At 44.4% G+C, this 18,780-nt stretch overlaps 1 protein-coding gene across 2 annotated transcripts in view; it reads right to left on the bottom strand.

Annotated features, from left to right (window-relative positions):
• TRPC5 (transient receptor potential cation channel subfamily C member 5) overlaps positions 1 to 18,780 on the bottom strand; it is a 104,817-nt gene that overhangs the window by 63,959 nt on the left and 22,078 nt on the right. For both annotated transcript variants that reach the window (XM_021525254.3, XM_085570526.1), the window contains exon 2: positions 9,483 to 9,881. In XM_021525254.3, the coding sequence (XP_021380929.1) occupies positions 9,483 to 9,860 (378 nt within the window). In that variant the 5' untranslated portion in view covers positions 9,861 to 9,881. The remainder of the gene's footprint in view (positions 1 to 9,482; positions 9,882 to 18,780) is intronic.

Raw genomic sequence — 18,780 nt, 5'->3', positions numbered from 1 at the left:
TCCTCAAGACTGGACAGGCAGACAAGTTGGCATAATCTTGATGGTTGGGGTTTTTTCCCCACATTTGGAAACACAAAATGCTGTTTGTTTCAGCTTTTTTCACCCTTCTTCATTACCATTTTAAGAGTTACTCTGTGATAGGAGCAGCTGTTCTGAGTAAAAGTTATTAGGGTTTATTCTTTATTTTTAATGCTGTTTTTAAGCTTTGAAACTAAGATTGCTTAACCCAGTCCTATAAATCTCTTAACTACTCTAAGGACCTTGGAATGCTGCTGCATCTGAGATATTTTTTAATTTTACAATAAGCTTTCCACTGACACCAAACACAACTGAAACAAAGACAGCCCATGGTTATCTGGAAATTTGCAGGCTCTGTCTTCAAGGCAATCTTTATTTTATTATGGTTACTATTTTTCTAGTATTTTTCAGGCTTTATTCTGGGAGGGAGAGCTGTCCAGCTTTTTGATTAATTTTTCTTGGTCTCTGTATTTTCTATTCTTAGTGGTAACAAGGACAAGATGTGCTAATATAGGTTAATAATCATGCTATCTACAGCCTTTTATATCATCTTTGTACATAAAACATCCCTTCTTCCTGTAATTTATCACCTTGTGTGGATGAGAGATGTTTCATTAAGTTTAAGTGAGGTAAGATGTTGCTGACAGGGCTTGAAGAGAGAGAACTTTCTCCTTAGGTTGCGTTCATATTCAATCACATTCCTTTAGGAAAAAATTAAATCAGATTGGATCATGAGACAGTGTCAGGGAGAGGAGTGAGCACCAGCCCAGCACTGCCTAATGGTGCACAAAACCCACCCTGATGCTCATAGACCAGGAGGTTCTTTATTCCCCATTTTGACTACTAAGCTGTGCTTTTGGTGATGCCTCAAGTTTTAGCTTTTATGTTTTTCAGATTCTGTGCTGCTTTAGTGTGTAGTTCTGAGCTTCAGAAGTGTTGGTGAGCTCTCTTCACAGAGCAGGGAGACAAAACAATTCCTGCTCCAGCTGGGACCGAGGACAAATGATCCAAATCTCATCCCAGGAGCACAAACACCGTGGGCTGGAGAGAGAAAAACAAGCAGGATGGGACTGATGGGCTGAAGCTGGAATGGGACAATGAACTCCAAGGTGCCAATGGAGCAGAACTGATCAAAGTGAGAGCCCCCATGAGCGGTCGGGGATTTTGGGACCATTTTGGTTCATCTTGGGTGCAGCCCTGGCTGGGCTCTTGTGCTGCCCAAGGTGGATCCATGGAAGCCTTCTAATAAATCCCTGCTTTATTCTTTAGCTCTGTCTTGTCTGTGCTCTAGGTCAGCCTGCACAAGGCATCATTGGCACTGTTGTTTTACCAACCAAGAAGATGCTGTGGCTTTTGAAAAGACCCCAGAGTTTGCAACAGCAAAGAAATGACAACCTAGACAGGTGGCAGGGGCTTGCACGAGAAAAAATAATCTCTGTGGTTGTGATCTTTCTTTATTCCCACTCAGGCAGTGACTTCCTCTGATATTGCCAGTGCTAGGAAGTGGAAAGCCTCTAGGTAATGCTGTGCCCCTGATGCTGCAGAGCCTGGCACTGCTTCATCACCCCCTGCCTGAGGAGCACTTAGAGCACACCAGCCCTCTCTCACTGCCATGAACTAAGCACCGACGATGCTCATGGCCCTGAGCCTCTCAGCAGTTTTCCAGCATCCTCCCAAGGCAATGACAGAGCAAAGACCTTGGATCACAGTGTTCTCTCACTGCAGCAATTCAGAGACAAGAAATATTGCTCCCACTCAATGCCTCTTTGATATTCCACCAGCACTGCCACCAAAGTGCTGCCCCAACAGGCTGTATTTTGCCATGGGATAGCAAAATACTGCTCATACAGGGATAAACAAGCCATAAATGTGACTTTGCCAGCCAAGCACAGCTCTATTCAACAGCCAGGTAAGGCTGAGGGACTCCTGCTAAGCTGCCCTGCAGTTCTTCACAGATTTTTATAGATCCCAGAGCTTTGTTTTGCAGGAGCCTGTAATTTGTTACATTCACTTTTACCACTGAGAGAAGCTCCCCTTGGAAAAATTGTGTTAAAACTATTGCACTGGGATGAGTCTCCCACAAATCTGTATCAGGGAATCTAAACAGCCACGTCCAACTTCTGGGTTTGGGGTTTCAGACAGACCAGAGGCAAAGAGGTGTTGGGTGGTGTCAGGGGATGCTGTAATGGGGGCTTAGGAGCAAAGAGAGGTGCCTACAGTAGGCCCAGCCATGGATGCTGGGTAGATAATACAGTTTTTTGAAACTAAGCTCCTTAATCATCAGATCTACAGAGAGCCCAGAAGTTCACTTGTGTAGCAGCACAAAGAGGATTTTTTTTTTCCCTATAATAATTCATCCACCCAGCTGAATCCTGAGAAGCTATCACAGCTGACTGAAAATTCACTGTACAGTGTTCCCAGAGCAGGCAAGTGCTAAGAACACTCCTGCAGGTCAGTAAAGACAATTCTCTGGGAAGCATCTTGGATAATTCCTGACTTCTCACCTGTCTATATGATCAATTACAAGCATGGCACGTTTGTGCATGCTGTGATGCAGCTCTTGGCTTGTCCCCCAGCAGCATCCTGGGAAATAATAACAGACTTTATGTCAACCCAGGAGAATGAGGCAGTGCCTTATTGCCACTGTCAGAAGTCTGGTATCTGTCACTGCCTTCATCTTGATGCTACTTACTGAGTCCAGGAGACATTTCACCCTGTTCTTCTTCACCTAGATTTAAGATTATCTAGGGACAGAGGCAATGAGGAGGGAGGAAAAAATTTCACAATTAAATGTAATCATTAGCTGAAGTGATCTTTGATTTCTCTGTTGTTTAGTTTAATTAGATGGAATTCATTTTGAAGGCAGCCACCAGTGTCAAAGGCATGTTAACTATAACTGTGAATTATTACTGCATCAATAAAAATAATGAAAAGCTTGGGTGCTAATGGAGCCATTAGGCTTTGAAGCTGCTTCTCTGTTTTCAGATATGATCCTTCTTCCTTATTGTTCCTTTCAAATATTCCCACACTGAGAACTTGTGGCTGTATTTTTCTTAACTGGTTCTATTCTTCAGAACCTCTTGCTCAGGAATGTTTCTAACAGGTTCTGCCTTTCCTTTTCACTTTGGACCCCTCCTGTTAACGTGGAAATGACTGGTTTGAGTCACACCCATCAGCCTGTTCCCCTCTGTGTTCCAGTGCTCCACAGCCACCGTTCAGAACTGCCACAGAATTCCTTGATACAGATGCCTCCTCCTAAGCCTCTCCTCTTTCCAATTGCCTGCATAATCTAGATTTTATATTGTGAGATTTTTGAGAACTGAACTATTTCTTTTGACTACCCAGTGGTAGCACAGGGCTGGCCATGAGCTTGTACAAGCAAGTCTAAAATCAAGGGCTGTCAGTGGCAAGGGCTAAACTCCACACTGGTTTCTGCACACAGGACAAAAACCCTGTGTGAGTAGGGAAATTAGGCTGAATCACATTGTCTCAAGGAAGTTACTAGATTTGGGCAAGAATAAAATGGTTTAATGCAACGTTTATTTTCGGTTTCACAAAAAGCTGTCTACGCTGCTCATCTGGGGGATGTGAGCAAAGATTAAGGTGGATTTTCACTCATCAGCTCGCTTAAAAGAGGATTTTTGAAGTCAAATTTTAGGTTCAGTACCACTATCCAGTGCAGCAATCTTCCACCAATCTGATGATTAGCAACTAAGACTGAAAACTTGCCTTTTATTCTCTATAGTTTCCTCTTCACAACCATACTCTTCCAGAGACTGCACCTCTAAACTCCTTTTGGAATACACATGGATCACATTGATTGAGGAAGCCTTTGGACCATCAGAACAAACTGAATCGCAGCCATAAACCCTAAGATCCTTTTTTCTTTTTATTCTCATTATTGAGGAATTGCATTCGTAGCCCCATCTGTGAACCAGCTTAATTTGGAGCCATCTGCCACGAGAGCAAATTGCTAAGTTTGCCAGATACCAGAGAGATGCTGGTACCCTCCTTATGTAAACAGCTGATGTCAGCTCCGATTGTTGTGAAGAAAACAGCCACTGTGGAGGTGCTCAGGGACGTGGAGTAATTCAGATGACTGATTACAGCCCCTTAAAGAAGGAAGGAGGGCTCAGCAGGCAGCACAGACCGTGTCTGGTGAGAGAGGCAGGCGAGAGCTGAGAGCTTCAGGGGGCTGCTGCCACCGCGCCACGCAACTCAACCAGCAGCTGGAAAAAATGGGCCCCCGAACACCTCATCTGGAAAATTTGTACTGATTCCAACAGGTTTCCAAGTGTCAAGAAATACAGCTATTACTGGTAAATTGAGGGTGAATAAAATAAGGGGGGAAATGGGAGTTTTCAGACATGAATTTCCTGCTGTTTGCTGGTGAAGGTTAGGTGCAGCCTCCAGCTTGGCTGAAAACATAACCCACTGTACTGATGTTTGTATAGTAAAAAAACACATCTGAGAGCACTTTTAGGGAAGAAAAAACAGCAAAACTCAAAAATATCAAACAGGTTGAGATACACAAGATTTTACAGGGAAGGAGAATTCATTCAACAGGCTTCATATATACGTTCCCTTGCTCGTACAGTAGTTCTGAATTAAGGAAAAAAAAAAAAATTAAAATTCCCTGTTAATTTCAACCCCATAGGATGCCAGCCAGATCTCTGTTTTTGCTGTGTGCCTTGTCTTGCCATTGCATTTACTGTACCTGTCCCACGCACAGACAACTTCGCATTTTAACATGTCTGCCCCCAAAGATAAAAGCCTGGCCCAAAGTTGATACTTCATCTGCAGGTGCTAATTTTTGCTATTTCAAACCTATCCCTACTCTTTCTGTTGGTTATTCAGTGGTTTGTTGTCTTATTTAAATAACATGACATCACTCAGGATGGATTGCCATGCCAAGTACACCTATATTCCTCCTCTGCCACTATGCAGTACCACATCAGCCTCTGCACTGCCCAGAAAATCAAACAATAACTATCACAGCACCAGATCAGGCTCACTTTTATTTCCTGGAAAATGTTTGTTTGTTCACTACAATCCTCTGCAGGAAAAGCACACCCTCCAGGTTCCAGGAACATTCGTTTGTTTTGTTGTTCCTCTTAATATTCATGAACAGGTTGCTTGATTTCCAAATGCCTGCCATAAGTTTGGAAAAAAAACAAGCTATGGTATGGTTTAAGTGACCAGCTGTGTGACTGGTCAAAGAGAGCTGTGGTTTATAAAAAGCTTTGAGGAGTAACTGGAGTAAATTATGCAACCCTTGGAAATGACAAGTTAACCTGCAAAAATCACAAAATTAGGAAAGATCTTTGGTTACTGAAGAGGAGGATGGGTTGTTCAAGCCTGGGTTTTGCTCTCTGCTGGAAGTGAAGCACATCAGAACATCTCTATGCTCTTTCCATGGTTGCACCATGATGACTTTCTCACTGACCCCAAAATCTCCCACAGCCAACCACATCTTTCAAAACAGCTGTAAGTTCATTAGCATTGTCCTGCCTGTAACTGGTGAAACCTCCTCCCCAGCTCCACCAGCAGACTCACAGCTCAGTACCCAAAACCACGGCTCTAAGTTCACAGAATTCACAGAGTCACTGGGTTGGAAGAGACCTCCAAGATCATGGATTCCAACCCAGCCCCAGCACCTCAACTCAACCCTTGCACCCAGTGCCACATCCAGGCTTTGTTAAACACACCCAGGGATGGGGACTGCACCACCTACCTGGGCAGCCATTCCAGAATTTTATCACTCTTTCTGTGAAAAACTTTTTCCTTATATCCAACCTGTATTTCCCTTGGTGCAGCTTCACACTGTGTGCTCTGGTTCTGTCAGTGCTGCCTTGAGGAACAGCCCAACCCCAGCTGGCCACAGCCACCTTTCAGGAGCTGTACAGTGACAAGGTCACCCCTAATCTCCTTTTCTCCAGGCTGAGCACCCCCAGCTCCCTCAGTGCTTCCTCACAGGGTTTGTGTTCCCAGCCCCTCTCCAGCCTCGTTGCCCTCTCTGGATGAGCTCAAGTGTCTCAAAGTCCTTCCCAAACTGCAATGCCAGAGCTGGGCACAGCACTCGAGGTGTGCCCTCACCAGTGCCAAGTACAGGGGGACAATGACCTCCCTGCTCCTGCTGGCCACACCACTCCTTGTTGTCTGGACTGGGCAGCACGGATTTGAGGAGAAATGCTAAGATCTTAAAATAGCCCGCAAAACTCGCTTGGAGATGAACCTAAAAAGAAACACATCTACTCGAGCACATCACTGCTAATCTCTGCTGTGCTCTGCAGCATCCTCTGGAGCGAGGTGGCTCTCCAGGTCCCCATGTAAACAGAACAATTTGCTCCTGCGCCGAGCCCCGGCTGCAGCACGGGTTGTTATAGTTACTGGCTGTGACTTACCCCTGCCATTGTCACAGCATTCGCAGTAAATGGCGCTTAAACAGCAGTCTAGCAAAGGTTTGCAGAATAATGACTCATAAAAATTCACTTAATAACAGGATCTGAGCCTCTGCGCTGCCCAACCCTTCATCCATTCCCCCCCGGCCCTTCATCATCAACGAGACCCTGATTCTCCTACATCAGGAGCACAGCAAAGGTCACTACGTGTGTTTGACAGGTTTTTAACTTCTGCTCCCTGAAAAGGTCATCGTCCGGGTGGAAGAGCAGAGCTCTTTCCCTCGGGCAGCTCTCAGAGCCGGGTCTGGAGCTCTCTTCTTGGAGACTCTGTGCTGCTGAGTGAACCTGCCTGTGCAGGGCCAGCCTGCGAGAGGCCACGGCTTTCTACCTTGTTTTGGGTCTCTTCTCCTAACCACATCCAGCCACTGCAACTCCACAAGAGGCTGGAACAAGGCAGCTGTAAGGGCTGCTGTCAGGATTGTGGCACGGTGATAAGGCTGAAGATACACACCCATGAAATGGATTATGCTGAATGATGCTGCTCAGCTGCTTTTGAGATGCAGAGACAACAATTAACCGGGCTGACGTGAGCAGACGCAAATAGGAACAGCTCTTCATGCCCAGCAGCCAGAGACACCAGGCTCAGAGAGAGAGGCAAATAACAGCAGGAAAAAGGAACCAACAGGTTCTCCCCGAGCCCAGGTTCAGGTGAATGAACATTCAACACTGAGCAATCAGAGGATGCTGCTCCTGCACCTCTGCCCGGAGCGCAGCAGAGACAGCCAGTCCCTGACAGCAAACAGGCTGCCACACACGAGACAAGCTGTCCCCACACACTTCATTAATAGATTATACAAAACCTAATATGTAAGGTTTAAACCAAAGAATATATAAACCTAAGAAGAGCAGTGATGCCATCTTACAAATTTCACAGTCAGACAGAAACCAGAATGAGGTGCGATTTTTTTTGTTACTACTGGACCAAAAACGCAGCGTTTCTACATGTTTTAGAACATCTAAGTAGCTGATGAGGACAAAGCTGTGCTAATCTGCTTTATCAGGTGCTTTTTGTGAAAGCAATTAGGTGTGGGGCTCCCAAAGGACCTTCTGAGAAAGGGTCCAGCAAGGACAATTAATGAATGTATATTGATACTGCTGTGGACTGAGCATCAGGAGCTCGTGTTCAGAGACCCCTCCTGTAACAGCTTTGTGATTTGACAAAATAGCCAACTTTGGCCCAACTTGTCCTATCCCTGCACATGAAATAAATGTTCCTCACCATCACTGCATGAGCAGTCAGTGAAAGAGCTGAAAGGGAAGTCCAGTCCTGCAGCCCCCTACCAGCAAACACTTCTGCAGGCTCCAGAAGAACCCGAACCCCAGGCAGGGAAGTTAATCCGAGTCTGTTCACAAAATCTTGCACCAAGCCAGTGCTAGTTTAAAATACACTGAGGAAATCTGCTCTTGCAACAAACCTTGTAAATAAAGCTGAAACTGGCACTGCATCTTTTCTCCCCCACACATGCTCTCCTCCAAGTTGTAAACCCTTCAGCAGATACAATTCTAGCTACAGAAGGAGAGCTGGCACAGAGATAACAAAAAATGGAACAGGCCTACTATGAAATGGATCATTGAACTGGAGAACTGGAGCTGAATTTCAACTGTAATGTATCAACCTCATTTCACGGACCTCTGTCTCTGTCCGGCTAAGCCAGCAGGGCTGGGGATTTGAGTGGACACAAGTTTTGCTATTCAAGGGATGTTACAGAAATCCACATGAATCCCATCACTTGCATTCCATGACATTTCAGGAGAAACTTGTCATTAGCCTGCTATAATCAGTGGCAGTTCCTCATGCTGCTGAAAAAAACTTTTCAGTTCTGCTTTCTGTCCTGATGAGGGGCAGGATGCTCAAATTTCTAGAAGACCAAGGAAAAAAGGCTCATTCTTAAGAGATGGTCTGTATTTTGCTATTTAGATTTTATCAGACTAAAACTCAGCAGTAACAGTTAAATTTTTAGGTCGGATAGAGGAGTTTCATTATCTCTCTAGTTTTTAAACATATATTAGAATCACATTGCTACAAGTATGCACAATGCTGCCATTTCTAAATAATAAGCTGAGCACTCTTGAATTCTGTCAGGGTTGATCCTGATTGTTTGGTTTGGCTACATAAAATCACTATTGAAAAACTATGTGCTAAGGGGCCTATGCATTGAAAACATTTTCTTCCATGATTGACTGGTATTAATCTTTCACACGCAGAGGGATGAGTTCCTTTCAAAAGGAGGCTTGATATATAAGGATTATCCAAGTTTTGGATGTTCCTTGCTAAGCAGTGAATACACAAAAATTATCAGTGGTCAGCAATGTACATAAATTATTCTATTTTTCTATTATTGGCAGTAGTGCTTACCAATGAAAAGAAAAAAAAAACAGTTGGTGACAATAGATGGCACTTGAAGTGACAGGATTCAGACTTGGTTTTTCCACAAGATCCTTACATAACTCAGGGATGGCTTTGCAGCTAAGGATCCTTCCTACAAGTCACTGCTGTAAGTTATGTCCTGCCTCAGCATTTCTGCCCTGGAGCTCTCTGGAGAGGGAGACCAAGATGATCTGTCTGCACTACAGCAAAGGACTGAACCCCAGCAGACTGTTTGCTTGCTTGCAGTTGTAAATAAGCTCGTGTGTTTTCAGGGTTTACTTATGAAAAGCAATTCCACTTAATATCAGCACAACAGCATGGCAATAGTTCATATTTACAGATTGTAATATAATTTCAGAGAGACACAAATTTCTTTAGAAAGTGCTCATCTGTAAATCAACCTATAAATCAGTGTGTCCACAAACACTGTGGGGCTGGAAAGAACACTGAGTGAAAGAGAAAAAACTGAGTGTTTAAGTCAGGCAGAACATGTTTGCTCAGGCTGGTGAATTCCCAGGACTGCCCAGGTCTGCTCTGGCCATTTAAAGCCACGCACCAACATCAAGGACTTGGAGCAGCAGCACTTTCCTAAGGCAGGATAACAGCTCAAAACTGAAGGGGAACACTTAACCAACCTGTTTTTCACCACTGGGCTTCCTGTAATTGAGCAGCAGCTCCACAGCTCCCACCACCTCCTTCCGTATGGCGTAGAGCAGAGCATCCCCCACGTAGACGCTGTGGCTCAGCAGCAGCTCCATGATCTCCAGGTTCTCATTCTCTATGGCTATGAGGAGGGCACTGCGACCCAGAGGATCCATGCAGTTAATGTTGATGTTGTAGTAGATCTCTGCCTCCTGCAAGGCATGTTTCACGCTGGCATAGTCCCCCTTCTCCACAGCACTGAGGTAGGCTTTCTCTTCCGACGAGAGCTCTGCCTCCGCTCGCACGATCTGGAGTGGGATCCGGTCTCGGTACGGGGAGAAGTTGACCTTTTTGTAGTATAGCTGGGCCATGGTTCATAGTGACCAGGCAACCTGTGAGGGAGGAGAACCACGCATCAGTGACAGCACAGCCCCACAGGGGACAAACTTCCAAAGGGCCATAATGGGAAAAGCTCCCCGTCCCTTTTTAAGATGTTGTATTCTTAACACCCCCTGAGCAACACCACCTTAAAGGGCTACCTGAAAGCATAAAGGTGGCACCACCACTCACGATGACAGAAACTCAGTTGTTTAAACACTGCCACTGGCATTGATGTCTTTTTTTCTGGTCAGAAGCACGATCTTGATGTTTGTGGGTAATTATCACATGCAAATAGGTGGATTTCTCATCTTTGCTTTATTTCCCACTCAAAGTTCCTTTTATTCCATCCTTTTCCACTGCTAAGCCAGATCCTCAGCATCTCTGAACTGTCAGTGATGAACTGCTGATTTACACCCTCCTCTTTACAGTAATAGATTCATTTTGAACATTTTTGCTGTTGCTTCTCTGCTTCCGTCTCTTAAAACAGTCTTTTATTCTTCCTTAGTATTTACTCTTTGACTAGGTCACAGTTTTATTTTTAAAGCTCGCATGTTTTTAAACATTTTTTCTCACTCTTCTCATTTATAAATAGGACCTAAAGACAGGCTGATGTAGAAAGCTCCCACCCTTGCTCTCTAAAAGCAACGATGTTGTTTTGTGGTCTAGGAAAACAAGAAGTAAAACCTGCCTTGGAAAAAGTGCAGCAAATGGAATGAATTGAGGTTCCTTCCCATGCCTCAAAGATCCCAGCTGGTGACTGGAGTCACAGGAAACACAGGCTGGGTATTCACAGGTAAGGGAAAAAGGAAGCAGGCTTCTCTACCCGTGCTTGGCTCTGACGAACGACACCAGGCCAGCACCAGGGCCACCAGCAGCTATAACTAATTGGGTGACTTATTCCATCTCCTTGGCCAAAGCTCAACAGCTTCCTGCAAAAATTTAGCTGGAGTTTTGGTCCACTGTTGTTGGAAACTGAGGTATTGATGATTCTGAGATTGTAGAAAATCTCTGTCTTTCAGCCCCCCTGCCAAAGCAGAAGCCATCATTGGTCTGTGCTGTTTCCAGGTTGTTTATTCTGTTTATCTCTAACATGTTCTGCTGCCCTGCCCAGCTCTGTCCTGCAGGGCAGCGTGTGGGGCTCTGCCCTCAGTGGGATGTTACAAACATTAAATACCAGAAACTCCCTGGGCTGGATTTACAATAACGTGCCAATATCTGTCACCTACGTTGGACAGTGTGTCCCCAGCCTGAACCAACAGAAAAATGCCAACAGCACAGTGAGACATGGAGGGCATGAAGAAGGAGAAAAAGGACAAGGCACACCCAATTTCCTCCATCTTGTGCCCTTTGAACCCCTAATCTAGAATCCTAAAATTTTACTTTTGCACCCGTGCCACACTGAATTATTACACTCAGAGCTGGTAATTGATCCTGTAAGATTGAAAACTCTTTTCCATGGCCAGAGATCACAGACAGTGTCTCTGGGGGCTCTGTCCAGGGGGGTTCCTGAGCCCTGCCAGGGTCCCAGACCTGCCAGGGCAGCCAGAGGGATGCCCTGGATTCCCACATGTCGTAGTACCCTGTGTGGGGGAGAAGGAGGTGCTGATAAAAGGTGATGAGGAGGAGGCTGTGGTGGCCGCAGAGCCCGGCTGCATTTCTGCCTCTCCAGAGTGGGTGGATCTGAGCTCCAGCCCAGCTGACACTGCAGAACAGTGGGTGGCTGCAGCAGACAGCAAAGCTGCATCTGAGAACTTCCTGAGGAGCCAGGGATCTGTACCAGCCACTTTGGCACCTCAGGGAATGTGCTCACTCAAGATCCCGCTCTCCTCCAAGTGCCAGAGAAGTTTGTGTTTGTTACACACCCAGAGATGCTGGCACAGTGCTCACATGTGTCTCTCTGCACAGGCAGAACCACAGAATCCATTGGTTCAACCTCAAGACACAAACACAAAGGCACTGGAGGCAAAAGGACCCATAAACTGAATAGAAACCATCAATATATTTGCTGATTTTCTATAGGAACATTATTCCACTAAAACTTTTAGAACTAAGGAAGAATCTCAGTGACTCAGAAGCTTCAAGTTTCAATAAACTGCATGTAGAACCGACTAGTCTGATTTTGAAAAGCAGCAAGGATCACAGGTCATTTTCAAATTTTGTTTTTGAAAACATTATTCCTCTGGGACCCAGCTAATTCCCACTGAAACACTGACAGGAGACAGAAGGATGCAGCACAGGTCTGGTAATAACTAAGGACCAAAGAGATCTTTGGGAAGGTAAGGAGAAACCCAAACGGGAAGGGAAATGTCCTTGTGTGACAGTCTGGCTGATGGGAGCAGGGAACACCAACCAGTGGGACTGGTGCCAGAGGACAATAGTCACCATGTAAAGGTCTCCTGGGGGAATCTGTTGGCTCCAAAAAACATGAGGGATTCTGGCAACAAGTGCAGCTGCTAAAGTGGAATTGGATATTTTTCACTGCTCTTTAGTTTAATTGGACGTTTTGTAGATGGTGAGTAACATTTGCAATGAGTTATAACAAATGTCACCTTATGAAACATCATTGCCAGCATTGGATCCCTTCCCTTCCCAACAGTTTTGTAGGAAGAAAAGAAAGCTTCAAGTATCTTAACTCCTCAGTGAGATCTCATCTCCCAGTAGAACCCCAGTCCAAAGAAAGCTCATAATGTTAATACCTCAAGCATATAGGAAGCTGCAATAAAATCAAACAGGAAAGACTCACAAAATTAATGATCTTCCTGAATTCCTCTCATGCCAACACCTGCACAGCCTGACAAACACATTCTGCTGACTGGGTTTGGAAATAACAGCAGGCAGGATTAAGAGAAAATAATAAAAATGAGTGCCTGGAGTTCATGGAACACTTCAGCAAAACTTTTATCTGCTGAGCTGCCCCTCAGCCAGAGATCCAGCACAATTTACAGACCCAATGTCTTTGTCAATCAAAATTATTTAACAAAATTATTAACAAACCTGTGGGTGGAATGAATGAGCACAAGGTGCCTGCTCTAGTTGTCACCTCTCAGCACCACCAGGCTCCCAGGGGTGCATCTCCTGGTGAAGCAGACAGTTCTGGTATGCCCTACACACCTGTGTCCCAGACTGGTCCTGTCTCCTGCTTAACAGTCCAAAATTACAAAAAACATTGATGCAATCCAGGTAGGAGAAGGGGAAGGCAATGCACAGGTGCTGCCTAGAGAGAAGCAGCAGTGACATTCCTGAAAGGTAGCAAAAACAGAAACACAGTCACACTAAAATTTTGGAATCGGTGCAGAGAGCCTGAAAACATGTATTTTCCATATGAATTCTCTTCCCAGAGAGGCATTTTCTGCTACTTGGGTTACTATTTGGGGCAAGGAAAATTCTTCCAGCCTATGCTTGACTGCAGATGCCTCAGACAATATGCAGGGACTGGCTAATGCAGTGGGGATACCTGCACCACAAACAGGTGGAGAGAAATAGGAGAACCATAACGAGAGAAATACAACAAACTACTCAAGATACAGGCAGGAGGACTTAACATTCAGTTTGGACTCTATCACCTCTCTCCAGCAGAGATGCCCTTCTCCCTGAATTATTAGTCCAAATCTCCAAGCCTTTTCAGCCTGGCACAAGAAATCAGAGTTTTAGCCCCTGAAAAGCAGCCATGCCTGGCAGGAACAGCTGACCTGCTTTGGGAAAGGAAAGTTTCTGGCCTTTTGCCACTAAAAATTCCCTGAGTTGTCACTACAAAAAGTTTTTAGGGTCTGTTAGGAGTGGAGCCATCCCTCAGTTCCCACTTTATACACACTCCCACACAGTCTCAGGGGAGTCCGAGCGACCTGGATGAAATGGGATGAGTAGAACTGAAGGGGAGGCAGCCAGAGCCAGTTTACAGCCATGCATCACTAAGTCCATTATAAAACAGGGCCTTCCTGAATTTCACTTGCTTTGATCATCATGATGAAGCTGATTCAGAGGTGGAAAAGCACCATTGCTCCTGATGGCTGAGCTCCCTCTGTAACAGAGGCAACAGAGACTCGGGGGTATTGAATTTAGCTGCCAGCTGATGTGAGCATCTGAGAGCCTGAGGAACTGATCCAACACAGACCCTGGACACGAGACCAACAGCAAAGAGTTGCCTTTCCCACTGCTGGGACTCCGTGCCACACCTGAGAGCAGCCAGCAGAGCCCCCCACCTGGCTGCTCAGAGCTGGGCGTTCCTCACACCAACACAACTCCGTGTGTGCCTTGAAATGCCACTGCACCTCCTCTCTCAGACCTGAGAAGGGTTTATGTGCTGCAAAAGCCACCTGCATCTTCCAGTTGTGAAAAATGCATATTTTATGATTGGCTTTTTGCAAATGTTACAGTGAATATTATATGTGTAATGTTTGAAAATTATGCTGTATTAATTCTCTTACGTATTGTGTTAAGTGTAGTTTTAGGCTACAACATAATGTTAAAATAGAGACTATGTATGTGGGGGAAGTTTTTTGTTTTTAGGAATGAGCTACTCGCTTTGAGGAACACCTAAATCTTCCAAAGGAGAGGAATTTGTGGCTTCTTATCAGAAGAAGCTAATTTCTTCAGGCCTTGCTCAGGCTCAAAGACGCCAGGAGATTAAAGGAAACAGTTGACATACAACAGAGTTTCTTGTTTAGAATAGAATTATGCATAACCATGAAGGATGTATGAATATGCAACAAGTGTATTGGTTTAAGGGTGATTCCTTTGTTCACAAGTCATGCTTTTTGTGATTTAGTGTCCGAGAGCATCCAGACTTCCGTAATTCTTTACTTTTTATTGTCTTGTAATTGTCCTAACTCTAAACTTTATTACTCTAATTGTATGATTATTTTTATAACCATTTTATTATTATTAAACTTTTAAAATTTTAAAGACCAAGTGATTGGCGTTTTTCACACAGTGGTATCAGTCCCATCAAAGACCTGATCCCTTGCAATACATCTTGCTTCACTGCTTCCCCCCATCCTTCTTGCCAAGGCTGTTTTCTTCTTTTTAGTGTTTCAGGGAGAGCATTTTCCTCATTTTGCAATTCTAATCTGGACTCCAGGTCTGGAAATCACGGCCCATAACTGCGAAAATGGCCTGACTTTCATCGTGCTCACACACTGCTGCTCAGTACTATTGATCTTTTTAAAAAAGGTTATAAACCTGAGCTATGAAATAGTCCAGAAGGGCCACTTAGGTAAATAATATTACATGTAGTTAATGGACCAATTTAATTTGTGATTGGATCCTTCTTTTAAGTGCTCTAGATCTTATTTACTAACAATGCCTGGCTGAGCACAGTATGAGGAAATAAAACTGACTTTGTAACGTTCTGCAATTCCCTTCCTTCTGCAAAGATACCCCCTTGTTCCAGAAAATTGCTTTTTCCATGGAGTTCAGTGGGAACCAGATTACAACCTTAAGTCTCACTGCCTCACATGATGTCTCTCACCACCAGAAGCAGAAATTTTTCCCAATGCCTTTAAATGCAAAAAGAGCCATGACTGAATAAATTAATGACCTCAGACGTGTTTTAAAGTTATAAAATTGCAGTGACCTTCTGGTTCTATGGCTGTGTAAATTCCTTTTAGCTAAAGCCCCATGATCTCTGAAAGTTTATATCCAGCTCATAAGTTATATAAAATATATCACTTACTGGAGTGAGTGCTGTCCAAAACTTGCAGGGCCACAGTACAACACAAAAATGAGAAAGCGACAGCTAATAAAATGGGGGATGAGTAATCCACTTTCACTGCCCAACATGAGAGAAAGGAAGAGCACTAACAGCACATGTGATAAAAATGCAAGGCTGCAGAGGTCTGTGATTCACAGTGGAGCTGTGTCCTTAAAAGACACAGAGAAAAATTCCAATGAAGTGTTTCCCACTCACCACTCCAGGCCTAGTTAAGAACACGTCAGTTCCCTGGGGTACAGCACAGACCCTCCTAACCCAGAAGTGTTCATAAAGAAAGACAACCTCAAACTTCAGATTACAAAGTTTACAGACGCCAGAAGAAAATTCTTTGCCAGTAATGCAAAATGTCACAAATTGACTCAAGTCCCAAGTGTAAATCTTAACTTCCTGGGGAGGGTGACAATTATCAAATATATATAAGTTTGATTTGGAAAGGACAGCTCTTTGGTAGAAGTCTCTTCCGCTGCATAATCAATTTATGAGTCATGAGCTACCACATATGGGCATATATATACGTGTTTTTATATGTGTGTACATGCTATATATATATGTGTGTGTGTGTGTATATGTAACGTAAGGTCCTTGCTGGAAGCTTCAGCTGTGTCCACTTGCAAAAGCACTGAGCATTCACCTGCCTCGTTCTGTTCAAAGACGAGCAAGAAGCTCCCTTTGCAGTGGGATGTTCTCCTTTACATCTCCTGTGCCAGGCAGAGCGTAATTCATGGATGGAAAATTTGGGCTGCAGACAGCCAGGCCTGACCACGAGTCTCAAATGCTTAGGGCTCCCTCAAGCCTTCTGCATGGCCAGGGAGAGGTTCTGTGGCCCACAGGAGTTTCACAGGCATTGATGGGGTATTAACGATGCTAAAATTTGAGCTGAGCTCCTCAGCCACGCTGGGCTGGGAACGGGGAGAGCAGCCCTGCAATAAAAACCAGATGCAAACCAGATTTCCCTGCAGCACAGCCAGAAGAGTTATCCCTGCACCTGGGAGAAGGAAGCAGAGGTGCAGGAGCTGCAAAGCAAGACACAACTTTGGGAAAGATGACAGAAAATGCCTCTGATGTAGAGCCAAGTGCAAAGCTCCTCTTTGGGATACAGCAGGAAGGGGAAGTACTGACCCACCCACGGAATATTTCAGTATTACCTCAACAGTAATGAGTCTGGGCTACTAAAATTATTAGAATTACTTCCTAGTGATGGCATGGATGCAGAACTTGCTTTTAGCTACTATTATAATAAAGCATTTACAGTCTGCAATTCTCCCACTTCTTTCCACACAGCCATCACGCAGGTGGTAATAAATAAAAATGCACCATTGTGAGAAGATTAAAAAAAATAAGCCCTGGAATATATTCATAGTACATATCTTTACAAATGCAGGCAGAACAGAAAGCTCATTTTGTCTGTCTGACGTCACTGCCCTGTCCCCTACTTGTTTGAGATGGGCTATGTATTCATTTTCCACAAAAAAGAGATGTCAACTGAACTGAGAAATACTGTCAAGCACGCTGCCCTGTTGTCTTATCTGCTAATGCAGCACTAATGTAGCATGGCATCATTATCATCTCCAGGCTCGGTGTCCACTGCTTCTGTGCCTGCCGCAGCTATTGAACAAGAGATCTGCTTTGGTTTTTTGCTTGTTCCCACTCTGGCTCATCACTTCTGCAATCAGCAGGATAATCTGGGAGCATCGTGTCGGGGAGAGCAGTGAGGACTCAGACCTCAGAGGCAAATTCGTGTGCTCAATTCTCAAATGAATGTTTCCCCAGTTGCCAAAAAAGGGCTTTTTTAGACAATACTATGTTCACCCGCAGCACCTTTTGGATATGAAAAAGTGCAAAACACGTGAATTCTCTTTCCCAAGTTAAATTCTAAACCATGGTAAATAGGGAAGGATTAAAAGCCAAATTCATTGCATCTGTAGAACACTGGGGACAGGAATATAAGGAATCTGTGCCCCATGGAGAGCAAGCACACCACTTTCACAGCTGTCTGAACAAATGGGGCCAAACAGAGAGCACTGGGTGGGCAAGGAGCTCACTCTGCTCCCATGAGAGTGCTGGTGCCTGGCAGCCACTGTGTGCCTGCACTCTGTGGGAAGGGAACAAATTTCCAGACATTTCCCGGTTCTAAAATCTTCACGGGAGAAAATAAGATTTTTTTTTTTTTTAGGGGCTTCCAGACAGATGAAAAAAAAATCTGAAAAATCCAAATATCTGAAGTAGTTAGAGCAGGTGACTGATTTAAATAGAGCACAGCTTGGTGTGGGGAGATTCCATCTCTTTCAGCAGCTGCAGACAATGCAGATCATTATCCCCTTTCCATGCAGTTTCCTCACCACGGGGGATCCTGCCCAGTTCAGGCACACCTCACCACCAAATCCCACATCTGAGCCACCCAGATGGTTGCAGAGCTGAGAGAGAGAAACATTTCCAGGAGCAAAAGGTCTCTCTGAATGGATTTTGAAGGATGGAGACTGAACATTACGACTGCAGGGCAGCCACAGTTTGTCTCAGTCATGGTTTTGCACAAGTCAGCCCTGGTCATCACATCCTTCACAGTCCCTGGACAAAACAACTGCCTTGGATTTATGGGGTGGTGGAAATGCCATCCAGAAAAGAGAAATCTTCATAGAAAGCAAGTGTGAGCAGGCTCCTCCTGACAGTGACAATAACCAGGATAGTCTGCAGATAAAATAAAGAAGCAAAGCCAAATCCTAGTTCATTAAGATAGCTCAGGAAAGAGCCTAAAACTGCAGACTGGACAGTCTTTTTGAAAGGCTGCAGGCAGTAAAAACATATTCATTTTAAGTGGAAAAATGTTGTTCTCAACAGTACTAAGCAGGCAAATCCAAAAGGCACCAAAAATGCTGCACAGGCATCAAGCAGCTTGGGAGAGGAGTAACACTGTTATACTGCTCCTAAGTGAAGGAATGCACAGAATCAGGATTTTGCTTCCATTAATGCCCTAAAAGGTTCCTAAACAACAACTGCAGTATAAAACTTGCTTATTCAACCTCCAGATCATTCCAATAAAGCCAGAGATTTGGGTCAGAGATTTGTAGGAATAACCACATTATTATTTATTAAAGATTATTCCTTAATCTTTGCCATACTTACATTGTGCCCTTTGGCTACCAACAATAATAACACTCTGATCTTCTGAGCCACAGGCCTAAAAGTCCTTTTTAAAGGACAGA

This window comes from Lonchura striata, chromosome 4A (genome assembly GCF_050655825.1).
Source record: "Lonchura striata isolate lonStrDom1 chromosome 4A, ASM5065582v1, whole genome shotgun sequence".
NCBI classification, from domain to species: Eukaryota; Metazoa; Chordata; class Aves; order Passeriformes; family Estrildidae; genus Lonchura; species Lonchura striata.
This window is presented reverse-complemented; position numbering and strand designations above follow the sequence as displayed.